Source organism: Crassostrea angulata, chromosome 10, assembly GCF_025612915.1.
Source record: "Crassostrea angulata isolate pt1a10 chromosome 10, ASM2561291v2, whole genome shotgun sequence".
NCBI classification, from domain to species: domain Eukaryota; kingdom Metazoa; phylum Mollusca; class Bivalvia; order Ostreida; family Ostreidae; genus Magallana; species Magallana angulata.
This window is the reverse complement of record NC_069120.1, coordinates 44033687-44046994: the sequence shown is the minus strand read 5'-3', so window position 1 is coordinate 44046994 and position 13308 is coordinate 44033687. Positions and strand designations below refer to the sequence as shown.

At 37.9% G+C, this 13308-nt stretch overlaps 2 protein-coding genes across 2 annotated transcripts; both read left to right on the top strand.

Moving 5' to 3' along the window:
- The first annotated feature begins 505 nt into the window (after positions 1-505).
- On the top strand, positions 506-5229 carry LOC128168228 (uncharacterized PE-PGRS family protein PE_PGRS54-like). The gene is made up of 3 exons (XM_052834416.1): positions 506-626; positions 1627-3945; positions 4775-5229. The coding sequence occupies exons 2-3, from the start codon at positions 1635-1637 to the stop codon at positions 4789-4791; spliced, it is 2328 nt and encodes a 775-aa protein (XP_052690376.1). The 5' UTR covers positions 506-626; positions 1627-1634; the 3' UTR covers positions 4792-5229.
- A 3235-nt stretch (positions 5230-8464) lies between these two features.
- On the top strand, positions 8465-10314 carry LOC128166317 (uncharacterized). Its single transcript, XM_052831410.1, has 2 exons — positions 8465-9501; positions 10103-10314. Exons 1-2 carry the CDS (start codon positions 8535-8537, stop codon positions 10117-10119), a joined length of 984 nt encoding a protein of 327 aa, XP_052687370.1. The 5' UTR covers positions 8465-8534; the 3' UTR covers positions 10120-10314.
- The last annotated feature ends 2994 nt before the right edge of the window (positions 10315-13308 follow it).

Genomic DNA, 13308 nt, shown 5'->3' with positions numbered 1-13308 from the left:
CTAACCATGGTAGGACGAACGAAATTAAATAAGGTTGTTTCTGTTTCAACTTCCGTTGTGCATGCGCCTTGAATTGTTATATATAACCTATTCGACAAAAATTAATTTTATTTATCGCTAAGTTATGTTGTTTTTTTTTTTTTTGGTAAAAAAATCCTATTGAGGTGAAAGTTTATATAACTTTATTACAAACTTTGGTAGCCAACAAATCCGCTTAAGCAACACAGCGAGTCCGTCTTTTTACTGCTCGTAATTAGGTAGAAATCTCACCTCTGTTCGCCAAAAAGATTATTTCATCCGGGTACGCATAACTGATTTCATCCCAATATCAATTTAAACACGAAATAAGAAATTCAACCGCCCAAAAGCCGCGAATGTATAGCTATTTTTCTTCGGAAATAGTAGCACAGTGGCCTAAAAACAGGGTAATTAAACATTGACTAAGTGTGGGGTTAATTGTTATATCTATTTTTTATTGCAAGAAGCGCGCTTTTGTGGCGTTGACAAGTGGTATTGCAACAAGCACAGGGTCGCATACACGCTCATAAAATGATCGAAAACCAAATACCAACCTCACTTGGGATATCAAAGGTTCTTGGCAACGGGTGCTGTGTGTGAAATTCCAGGTTTGTAGTTAAAATGATAGTATAATGACGATGCTTCAATTACTGGTTTGGATAATAAAAAAATCATCTGAAAAATTGTGAAAATTTCTACATGACGATTATCGATGGACGTGACTATTTTTATTCTATTATAACAAGAGCTTTGTATTAATGTATAGAAAAATATTTTAAGCAAAAATATCTCTTTGCTTAATACATGTAATAGTTTGTGACCTAATATATCACACTAGCATCTATCTACAATATTAAGGCAGAACTGATTTGTAATTCGTTGACTATTCAGTCTCCTTGATTTGTGAATATTTGGACGATGTTTTATTGTTTGAAATATTATTTTTCTCCGACAGTTTTGAACATAATGAAAATTTGGGGTTCGCGACTTTATATTCTTGCAATTCCATACAAAACGGTGAAATCGCGGACTTTTAATTTACGTCCGTAAAATATGGACACACTTAAAGAATAAAATCATTCTAGTATGAGGTGATCAAATCGGTAGGATGTGATCAAATCCAATAACACCCGAAGGGCTTTATGATAGATTTTATCACATCCGGCCGTATTTGATCACCGCATAATATCCAAAGAATTATTCCTTATTATATTCATGATTTTCGGTAAATGTTCGATTTATTAACTTTGTCATTGATGAATTGTATCGGGCCATACATTACGAAATCGATTTTTAGTGTAATCATAGACAAAGACACTTGAAAATGTAAATATTAGCAAATAAAATATAAGGTAAATGTTTACTATTTATCTTCCTTAATTAGTGAATATTTTGATTAAGTTTTACCGTTTGGAATCAGAGAAAAAGATAAATGATAAACGAAACTTCTTTAAAGCATGTCAATGAGGGAACTATAATTCTGCACCTCTGACCGAATTTAAATTAAAATACTAGTTTAAAAAACTAAAATTATATTATTCGCCTTTTGAAGATGTTTTTTTTTTACACAGGGTATAATCTTTTCTATCTTTCACACATTTGTTTTAGGGACACTTATGGCCTACAGCATGTTACTGAAACTCTTATGTGCCGTGACCTTCAGTGTCGTAGGGGTCAGCGCCACTTTTCAAATGGTGGATAGGAAAGAAATTGCCCCTATGGTTTTCCACCAAACTCCGTACGTTCAATTCAAGTCTGGATTCGGGGCATCTTTTAACGAATTCGTCGCACCAGCGCCCGAGCCTAGTTTCGGTATCCAGGCACAAGTACCAGTAGCTAATTCTTTAGGAACCGGCGCAACAACACTAAATATTGCAGGGCCCGAATCATTCCTAAATATTTTTGGAAATAAAGATAGTTCATTAGGAGTCGGTGCAAATACATTAATTATGCCAGATCCCGAACCCTCAATTGGAAATTCTGGTGGAAAAGGTGGATCGTTTGGAATGGGCGGAAACACATTTCGCATGCCGGAAGTCGAACCATTCGTAAGAAATTCTCATGGGAAAAGTGATTTATCAGGAATTGGTGGAAATACTTTAAGTATTCCGGAACCAGAACCATTTTCAGGGACTGCTGGTGGTAAAGGTGGTTCATTTGGGAGAGGCGATACTACAGTTAATATTGGCGAACCCGAGCCCTTCGGAGGAAATTCTGGAGGTATAAGTGGATCATTTGGTGTAAGCGGAAATGGTATTCCCGAGCCCGAACCTTTTATTGGAGCTTCTGGTGGAAAGAGTGGTCCATTCGGTTTAGGGAGAGATGCATTTTCCGTCCCAGAACCCGAACCATCGGGAAGAAATATCGCTGGCGGAAAAGGCGGAATTACAAACGACATATTTCCATTCGAACGGAACACGTTTACTGGCAAAAAAGCATATCAACCTATGTTACCTGGATTTCCAGAAGTAATCATCCCTGATGAATTTAGAGATCCTTGTTTTCATAGGGTCAAAGCTGCATTTGCAAAAGCATATCCTTCGTTGCCAAAATTGACCGAAGAAATTACCGTCATCGCTGTTCCGATGCCCAGGTACGTGAAGGATCTTCCCCAATATGCATATCCGACTTATTCAGGCTCTGGAATACTTTACGCTCCATACCGAATGCCAACTACAAACTACCCCTTGTTCGTTCCGTTCAATGCTTCTGTGGAGGGAAAACTGGAACTGGACCGTCATCCATTATTACTTCCTTATCCGCAGCTTGCCGCAAGTCAACCTAAGTATGGTCGCGAGTACCCTATATACATACCGTTCTCTACAAAAGCAGTAAGGGCATATCCGGAACACACCCCATGTGGAAATGACATATGGTTGCCATTTCAAGTAGGTAAAAAGCAGTTTTTCAGATACAGAAGATTCACTCTGGAATTGCCAAAAGTCTCCTCTACGATTCAAAATCCAAACAAACTTAAAGGTAGCGCACTGTCTGCATTACCCTCTTTTACACCGATCAGTCCTATTGCTCCTGTAATCCTTCCAGTGATCCCTAGCTTCACGCCGATGATCCCAATTATGACAATGCCTCTTGTTCCGATGAAATATCCTTCTTTTATACCACCCCTAAAGCCGATCATACCAACGATCCCGATGGCCACTAAAAGTGACTTTGGATCGACCTTCGGTTCACCTGCAAGTATTCCTTTGAATTCGGTATCAGGTGGCTATACGGAGTTTCCTTCTTCTTCGGCCATTTCTTTGAACTCAGGATCTGGGGGATACTCAGGATTCCCCTCACCTGCAGGCATTTCTTTGAACTCAGGATCTGGGGGATACTCAGGATTCCCCTCACCTGCAGGCATTTCTTTGAACTCAGGATATGGGGGATACTCAGGATTTGATTCACCTGCAGGCATTTCTTTGAAGTCAGGATCTGGGGGATACTCAGGATTTGACTCACCTGCAGGCATTTCTTTAAACTCAGGATCAGCTGGCTATTCGGGATTTCCATCACCTGCAGGCATTTCTGTAGACTCGGGATCTGGAGGCTACTCAGGATTTGGTTCATCTGCAGGCATTTCTTTGGACTCGATATCAGGTGGCTACATGGGATTCCCCTCACCTGCAGGCATTTCTTTGAACTCGGGTTCAGGTGGCTATATGGGATTTTCATCACCTGCAGGCATTTCTTTGGACTTGGGATCTGCGGGATATGCAGGATCACAGTGGGCAATGCAGTCTGCCCCAGTTTTATCATCTGGATCTTTTGTTTATAGCAATGTTCACGGTAACAACCCAGCATTCACACAACTGTCACTTCAATCGGTGGCTGAGCCAGCGGCCATTAATATCCACCCTTCCGGCTCTTTCAGCACAATTAACTCGGCCGGAAAAGGGTCATCTCAAACACCTACCTCGACAAAAAGTATGTTTGTGATTGTTATTTTTAAGTCAATATTCTGACTACTGCATGTCAAACGTTGCAATATTCGATCTTTTCCATTTGAATTATAAATATTCATTTGCATTGTATAATTTTCAATTTGTATTGTATAATTTTCAATTTGTATTCTATATTAATTTTCCATTGTATAGAAAACCATACAATACAAATGAAAAATTATACAACACAAATAGAAAATTATACAATACAAATGGAAAATTATAGAATACAAATGGAAAATTATACAATACAAATAGAAAATTAAACAATACAAATGAATATTTATATAATACAAATGAAAAAGATCGAATATTGCAACGTTGGACATGCCAAAGACTGCTTTGTTATTGCTTCTATAATTTCCGATGGTTTATTTGTCCCATTGTTAAAGTTCGCATAGATTAACATAAATTATTACTTACTACACAAGAGGGACTAGGCTATATATCTTCAGAGAGATTGAAATGATGGGTAAGTTGGAAACGTGCCCGATTCTACAGAATGTTGTTTTATAGTTTAATGTCGGGAAGTATCCCGTTCTACCGCAATTGTTATCGATAGAAATAGAAACCATACATTGACCTGGCAATATGATAACTTTAGGTCATTGACATTGGTAATGACATTCTTACAACCTATCTCAATTCATATACATGTATTCATATAACATTGTCTAGAAATCGTCATGGTAAAAGTGCATCTTTTCAAACGGTAATTATAGCTATGACCGGAGATAAAAAAAAAAGTTTGGATTTATCTTAATTGTGGCAATATACCTTAACTAAAAGTATTTTGTTTGTATCTTTGACAGAACGTGGGTATTACTGACACCAAGAAGGGGAAGCCATGAACAGACTACAGGTATATTGACAGGATGGAATGACGGACACCTTCCATATGACGGGTAAATTCCAACCACTGTCTGCATATGAATTTCACCGGAGCTGGGACATGCATTCATAGCTTAACCACACACGTGTTTGACATATTCTTCTTACCTGGCGGATTGTTAATAATTTGGAGTTGTCGGTGTCTTCATCCTTCGAGTGTCACTGTGTTTATGTGGGCTAATGTTGACGATATCATTGAGGAGAACGAAGCAATGGCTGGGTTGTTTTACAGCCTTGAATATTGTATTACTACTTGAGCTTTTTACTTACATTATTTCACCGTCACACTGACTTTAATATTGTCCATCTTTATATGTTTCGATTTTGCTGTTTTGATTGTTTAAATTTTATTTAGCTATTAAACATTTATAAAATATTTCTTTTATTGATTAACCTCTCTCTCTCTCTCTCTCTCTCTCTCTCTCTCTCTCTCTCTCTCTCTCTCTCTCCTTGAGTAAATACATATATATCACACTTATCGATCACAGGATAGAGAAAATGAAATTGATATTAAAAGACAGTATGGTGAATGACCGATTGATTTGTGTTGTTTTGTCTTACAAGATTATCGATGATAATTAGCTTTGAAAATCTGCACCGATAGAAATAGAGGAAGGTGGAAAAAAGTCACTCCTCTCACTTTTTATTTCAAGCGTCAATTGTAATCACCCAGAATATGACATGCCACTGTATGACAGGGAGAGGAAATGAACAAGAAAAGCGTTTCTGTACTATATATTTTTGTTCATATGCAATTCAAAACAGTGAATATTAGTTACAATTTTTAATAGATTGATTACTTTGTACTTGTATATACTAGTAAAATTTAATTTGCAATTAGAATTCAAAACAAAATATAAAAAAACATCCCCCGCCCATCACACACTAGCACGCGCTCTCAGTCGTAAAACTGGTTAGCCTTTAACATGCAATCAACTTAATTGATGGAAAAGGCCATGGAATGCGCCAGTGCTTTCCAAAACCACGTGTTTATATTGTACAATCTTTTCCTTACATAGGCGTCGGAACCGCGGGGGGGGGGGGGGGGGGGCTAGGGGGGGGCTTTTTTGCAAAGTTATATCTAACCATTAGAAACATAGCATGGTAGAGGGTTCAGCCCCCCCCCCCCCCTTTTTCTCGCAGGAAAGATTATTGTTCCTAAATTTACCTTGAAAGATTGAGAAGTTGGATTTGGATTCAGAAGCATACTAGCACCCCCCCCCCCCCCCCCCCCGGATTAGGATTTCCATGCTTTTGAGAATTACTTTTTTCTCAATATTTCTGAGGATAAGTCTAGCCCCCCCCCCCCCCTCCCCCACTTTCAATTTGCTTCCGACGCCAGTGCCTTAAAATCTTTTCTCATTATGTGAATATTGAAATTCTGAATTATTTTACCCATGTTGTGTGTGAATCCAATGTCAAAAAATACAATGTTCACTTTGAAAATAAAAAACAATCAAGAATGTTAAAGAATTGTCATTACAGATAAAGCCCATTCAACAATATTTTTTAATTCAAAATCGATTGTCTACAAAAATGTATTATCGTAAACAAAAAATGAATCAATATTAATTATGAGACATGATCAATTAAAAATTATTTGCAAGAATGCTTGCGTTTGAATCTATTTAACTTACAAAAAAAAAAAGACGAAAGCAATTGCATTTATAGAGAGATGAATGCAACCATTGTCAGATTGTTATGAAAACAGCGATGGGGCTATTCACATACAATCACGTATCAACAAATAAAAATATTTGAAATTTCATTTATTCTTTGATGTGAGTGATACAATATTTCACCTCGTTTCACAACCGAGAACAAACCTGTTTGCAATAAATAATATGACCAGATAACCATACAGTGGTTCCATTAATGTCCATTCTATTGTAAAGCCCATTCTGTGACAGAAATGGTCATGAAATCGTCAAGTTCAGCGCCGAAAAAAACCCCGACTGGTGAAAGCGTGAACTTCTGACATTTGACAGATGCTCGAATCGGCTGGAGACGGAGCAGACATTTTGTCTTCGCAGACGACAGTTGCCAGGCATCTCGTAGCAGGTAAGAAATTCAGAAGCTTACAAATATAGATTTGGCATTCCTTTTTTCAAAAAATGATTTTTACATTAAAAAATATCAAACTGCTTGGTCCAATATTTCTGCCAAGAATAAAATTTATAAAAGAAATATACAAAAATTATACAAATATTTTCTCAAAAAAAGTTTTAAAAATTGCACCGTGTAACAACTACATAATCGCCCATTTTTCAGACATAAAAACTGAATACATGTAAAATTAAAATGATTTCTGTAGGGTCACACCATATGCAATGCAAAAATCTGATTCGTTTTGTCACCCTATTGTTTTAGATGAAAACACACATATTCTCATGTGTGCGTTTTTTTTATTAGACATAACTAAAAGGTTGCAAATTTCTTATCATACAGTTTACAAGCATCGGGATGGATTTAACAAGGAGGGGGGGGGGGAGGGGAGGGGGAGGGGGGAGTCGCCCGCTTCCCTCATAAAAAATTTTGCTTTACGCTTTGTAAACACATTTTGGATATCGTTTTATTCTTAGAAATATTGCTTTAATGATAGGAAAAAACTAGTGCATTGCCTCTTGATATACTAGTATATGAACATACGTAATATCATCATCGTTTTTACAGCGTCCATAATTACATCTGTGCAATATCGGATCAAGCAGCTAAAAGGCAATTTTTTCAAGAACTAGAATAATTGATTAACAAAAAATTGCAATATTGATCGTCATATAGTACAATACGAGAAGTGGAAAGAGCAACATACATTCATTGCAATTAAGTAAAAGAAATGAATAGTGATTTGAATTTTTTTCAGGTACAGCATAAGTCAACAGCATGCTGTTGAAACTTTTGTGTACCCTGGCCATAGGTGCCCTAGCAATATCCGGGGTATTTTCGATACATCCCGGAGGAGACAGAAAATTTGGAGGACCAATGATCCATCCAGGACCCTCCTATGATCGATACAAATCAGGGTTTGGAGCTTCTTTTGGAGAATTTGCTGCACCTGTACCAGAGCCAGAACCGTTTCGTGGAACTGGACCAGGTTTTGGTGGAAGCGGATTTGGATTAGATCTTTTCGGTGGCGGTGGAGGATTTGCAGGAGTGGGAGGTTTTGGAGGGGGAAGTGGATTTGGCGGCGGCGGCGGCGGCGGCGGCGGCGGCGGCGGAGGAGGAGGAGGAGGAGGAGGAGGAGGAGGAGGAGGAGGAGGAGGAGGAGGAGGAGGAGGAGGAGGAGGAGGAGGAGGAGGTGGTGGTGGTGGAGGTGGAGGCGGCGGAGGTGGAGGCGGTGGTGGAGGCGGCGGAGGTGGAGGCGGTGGAGGAGGAGGTGGAGGCGGCGGAGGTGGAGGTGGTGGTGGAGGCGGCGGCGGCGGAGGAGGAGGCGGCGGCGGCGGAGGAGGAGGAGGAGGAGGAGGAGGAGGAGGAGGAGGAGGAGGAGGAGGAGGAGGAGGAGGCGGCGGGGGAGGAGGAGGTGGTGGTGGAGGCGGAGGAGGTGGTGGTGGAGGCGGAGGAGGAGGAGGAGGCGGTGGAGGTGGAGGAGGTGGTGGTGGAGGAGGAGGCGGTGGAGGAGGTGGAGGTGGATTTGGTTACCTCAAAGGAAACATTTTTAACGGGAGAAAAGCATATCAACCAATGTTGAAAAAATTTCCTCAGGTATATCTTCCGGACGACATGTTCGATCCGTGTTTTGAAAGAGTGAAAGAAGCTTTTGCTAAAGCCTATCCTGGTTTACCTAAAAATTTATATACTCCAATCGATGGCGAAGCTTATCCGGAACCAAAGTATGTCAAAGAACTTCCGCCGCATGGTTTTCCAGCTTACGCAGGACGGTATCTTCTTTACGTCCCTTACAGACTTCCAACCTCAAGTTTTCCGATGTATGTTCCTTTCCATTATAGATCTGCTCAACTTGCCATTAAAGAGTTTCCGTTATTGTTACCATTCTCACAACTAACTGCAAGCCAACCGAAATATGGTCGGGAATACCCAGTTTATCTTCCATTTATGTCGGAGCAAGTGAAAAAAAATTCAGGTTTGCCTTGTGGGAGTTTTATTCACATTCCGTTCCCAGCTGGTAAAAAGGAATTTTACAGATATAAGTACTTCCGTTTAGATATCCCTGATGTGGAAGCAGGTGCCGGCGCCGCTGCAGCAGCAGCAGCAGCGGCGGCGGCGGCGGCGGCAGCAGCACCTGCACCTGAACCTGAACCTAAACCTAAATTTAATTTTCCAAAGTTTACACCAGCTCTTCCTTTTATTCCGAAACCTGCACCAATCATCCCTGTGGCATTTCCAAGTCCAAAAATACAACCCCTCTTACCGCAACCCATACCTGCTTTCCCAATGAAACAGTTTGACATGGGGCCTGTATCGGAGTTCGGTTCATTTTACGAAGGACCACAAATCAGTCCCGGTGCGTTTCCTCCAGCTCCGGTTCTCCATTCCGGAAATTTTGATGATTATGCCTCGTATGGTTCATTCTCTTCAGGTTTTATTTCCGGTGGTGAGGCATTTTCAGAAGTCAAACCAGGCTTTCCATTTAGGCCACCAATGGCAATTACAGCGCCTTTGACTGTTTCTGGATCCTCTGGATTTTCTGGTAAGAATATGCTAATGTTATACTATAATAAAAATGAAGTGGGTTTTGAAACATTATGGGATTAAGAATTTTTCAATATTTTTGTCAAAAAGCACTTGGTTTTTACCAACACTTTTGGTTATAGGAAGACGCGCGTTTAACAAAATTTTGTAATTAAACAGAACACTTATCTCTCCGACTAGTCCAACGACCAGTTGTAAATTCTTAACAAAGTATCTTACTTAAAAATCGACTCGAGAAATGTCACAGTATTTCATTAAGACATTACATGTAGCTAATAGTATCATGGATATGCACATAAGATAAATCAATTTGAACATGTACGTCTCTACGACTAACATCTAGAAATAAATGGAGATGTTAACAATCCATGCACTACTTGGCCGACTTACATAAATTGCTACTATATTACATTATTTATGAAAATACCGTATACGCAAAGCTTGCTTTGAAACAGCATAATGCAATTTTCTGATTTTTTATTCGTCTAAAATGGAAATTTGAACGTTTTTAGAGTTGAGCAGAATATGCCGCGTGAGTTTTGTCCATGATTATTTCCAAATGCCGTTTTCTTTAACTTGCTTTAAATTTGTATTTTCAGGAGGCGGTTATTATTAGAGGGTATTCGAACGAACCTTTCGGTACCTTTCTACATTTACATCACTATCCGAGGGAGCTCGCGTACCCGCCACGCTTGCAATGATAGAGGAGAGATGTTTGGTCCCCGTGTTTCAATATTATCAACTCTTTGTATTCTTTGTTCCACGTTTATTTTTTACTCATTACATTTAATAAATTTATTTTTAAAAAGATGTTTTATATTGTTATAGTAAGGCTCAATGTAACCCGCAATCAGGATTTTTAAGGAATTACATGCATTACGTGTAGAGAGGATCAGCACCCAATCAAAAATTACAAAGGAAATAAGAAGGTATTTTAATAATCGTTGATTTATATAGTTAGATCATTTATCATTCCGGAAAAAAAAGGTTCAAGTACAACACTTGACATACATAGTCATATTATGATGATCCAATCCAAGATGTCATTCTCGCCATGGTCTGACAAGTATCGATAAAAGGTCATCTTTACACGACCTCAACATTTGCATACAATCTAAATGTACCCAACCAATCACAGATATGCTTTTATCTGTTCTGTGATAATTGTAACTCTTCAATACTTGAGGTTACATATAAACAAGCATGAATCATTTTTTATCTCCTTTTGAAGAGTTCCAAATAGCTTCTAATGCAGTAAAAGCCCTTCCCTGATTGGTCAGAATTAAAGGTCATATGAGGATGACCTTCTGTCGTCAGACCCTGATGAGTGTATGGAGAAGGAAGGTGGTTTTCATCAGACTGCAAAATTGTATTGATTTGGCCCCGATTTAGTACGTACTGTTTAGTTGTGATAGTTATTGGCCCCGATTTAGTACTGTTTAGTTGTGATAGTTATTGGGGTTTTTGGTTTCTTCTTAAGTTGTGTAGATTGTCATGAACCAACTATTTCAAAAATGAGCTGTTGTTTAATGTATGTCTATCCAACAAAAAAAGTTTATTATACAATTAGTGTTACAAAGTTTGATAAGAATATTCTACGTATTAATTAAAATACATTCATAGTTCCCTCTTTTCTGCAACAAAACTGATTTAGACAACATGACATATTTTTTTCCTTTCATTTAAAAAAGACATTCGAACTTTATGGGCATTTATAACCAAAAATTATTATTTCTAGGAGAGGACCAAAGTTATATGATTAAGTCCGGAACTTCGCTGTTTTCTTTATGGTCTCTACTAAATTTAAAGAAAATGATTTGGTTTGATACGAGAAAAACTTTAATTCGGTCGATTTTCATTTGATAACATCGTAAAAATATTACCTTAAATCCATTGAAACTGATTCATTCAAACTAGTTAAAAGTTTTTACAGCGTCCGTTAGGCATGCGATCAAATATACCAATTCATTCCAAGCAAAGTTATTTGAGGAATAAAGAATCGTTCTTTGAGTATTATGAGGTGATCAAATACGGTCGGGGTGATCAAATCCTATCAAGCCAGAAGGTCTTTATGACAGATTTGATCACGCTCGACCGTATTAATATAATCACCTCATAATATTCAAAGAATGATTCCTTATTACTTATTTTTATATAATTTTCAGCAATTGTATGATTAAATATTTAAAAATACTTCATATTTATCGTGGACGAAGACACTGGAAAATGTAAATATAAGCTTTGATGCCCATGAAGCCAAGTCTGGATGAAGTGTTTCTGAATGTGAAGTAAAACAACAAATGAATCGATCAATCAATCAGTCTTGAAAACGATTTAAAATATTGAACGAAGACCAAAAGTACGTGCAATTTTGATTACCTTTAGAGTTAATAAAAGGATTAAAAAAGGAATGATGTTTTAAAGTCTGTATAAACAAAATTGTAATTGGTTCTCAATCGATATGAACTGCTTTGTACTTGGCCAAGAAAAGTTTTAACAAGAGTCATAACTGATTCTTTGGTTTTTCTTCGATTCCTTACACGTGCTTTGAGCCGACTTGATGGGTGACGATTCCGGGCCGCCGGTTCCAAAGCACCGGATGTAGGTCAGACGATAAATTGATATAACATTCAAACGGGTTGTCAATCTCTTCTGGTTTGACAACATTTATTTCTCTCTTCATGCCAGGTAAACCTTTACATGTCCTATAAACAAGATCAAGGTACTCGCCAGGTAAGTCCATCACTGCTTTTCTTTGTGACTTTTATGGTACTATACTAGTTTTGTTCTAGAAACAAACCAACTATTGTAAGTAAACTCCTCTTTTCAGTTGATGAAATTTATTCAAATTAGTTTTTTTTCTTTTAGATTGAACTTTTTTGACAAATTTTTAGTTTTGCCGCGAATTTCTATTAATATAAATTATCAATATTTTTTTTTTCAATGATAAAATTTACGCATCTGCATTTTTCATTTTGAGTGATTTTTAAAATTTTCCTCGAAATATATCAATAACTTATATGATTTTGACCTTAACGTGCTTTCTGATCGGATGAAAAATTGTCTATATCATATAAAGAATGTTGGCAACGTCACAATTAAACTACCGTCTAAAACTTATTATTTCGCCTGATATTACATTAAACGTCAATTCTATCTCTTGATCCTTCTTTGTTTGATATGTATTTAAACTGAATTATGTTTTTCAACGGAAAATGACGTATAATTTTTTTTTTCATCAATTCCCTCCTTTTTAAATTAAAAAGAGCCAACTCCCAACAAACAAAGCCTGAAACAAGCTGACAACAAAAATTAACACACTCCGCCCCCCCCCCCTAAAAAAACCATAAGAAGTATAAACATAGGCATTCATTAAAATTTCTGAAGAGTTGTCCAACATTGCCATTAGGCAAGCAACATTAACATCATAAAAAAGGCGTGAATTTTTACACTGACCAAAAAGGTCACGTGCCAGCATAGCATTCGTCAATCAAGCTGTGTCAGAATGCTGACCAAAGCCGGCGATTTTCATATGTCTGTCATCACATAGGCTATAAACCCGAATTTAGTGCTGATTATACTGTATTTGTCCTACTGAGAAAAACCGCAAAGAAATAGTAAATGTTAGATCAACATTACGCGTGGCCAGGTTGCACTCTCTATGTACTTTCTCTTTATTACAAAAATGATTTTGGTCATCGTGATTTTCATGCATCACGTTTCTATGAGAGCGTCTAGACTTTAACCATAATTTGTAGAAAGAAGCGAAAATTACTGTTGTAATGATGAGGACATAAAGAATATA

Excerpts from the sequence above, each read along its gene's own strand:
- LOC128168228 (XM_052834416.1), top strand. The coding sequence starts at position 1,635 with ATGGCCTACAGCATGTTACTGAAACTCTTATGTGCCGTGACCTTCAGT.
- LOC128166317 (XM_052831410.1), top strand. The coding sequence starts at position 8,535 with ATGTTGAAAAAATTTCCTCAGGTATATCTTCCGGACGACATGTTCGAT.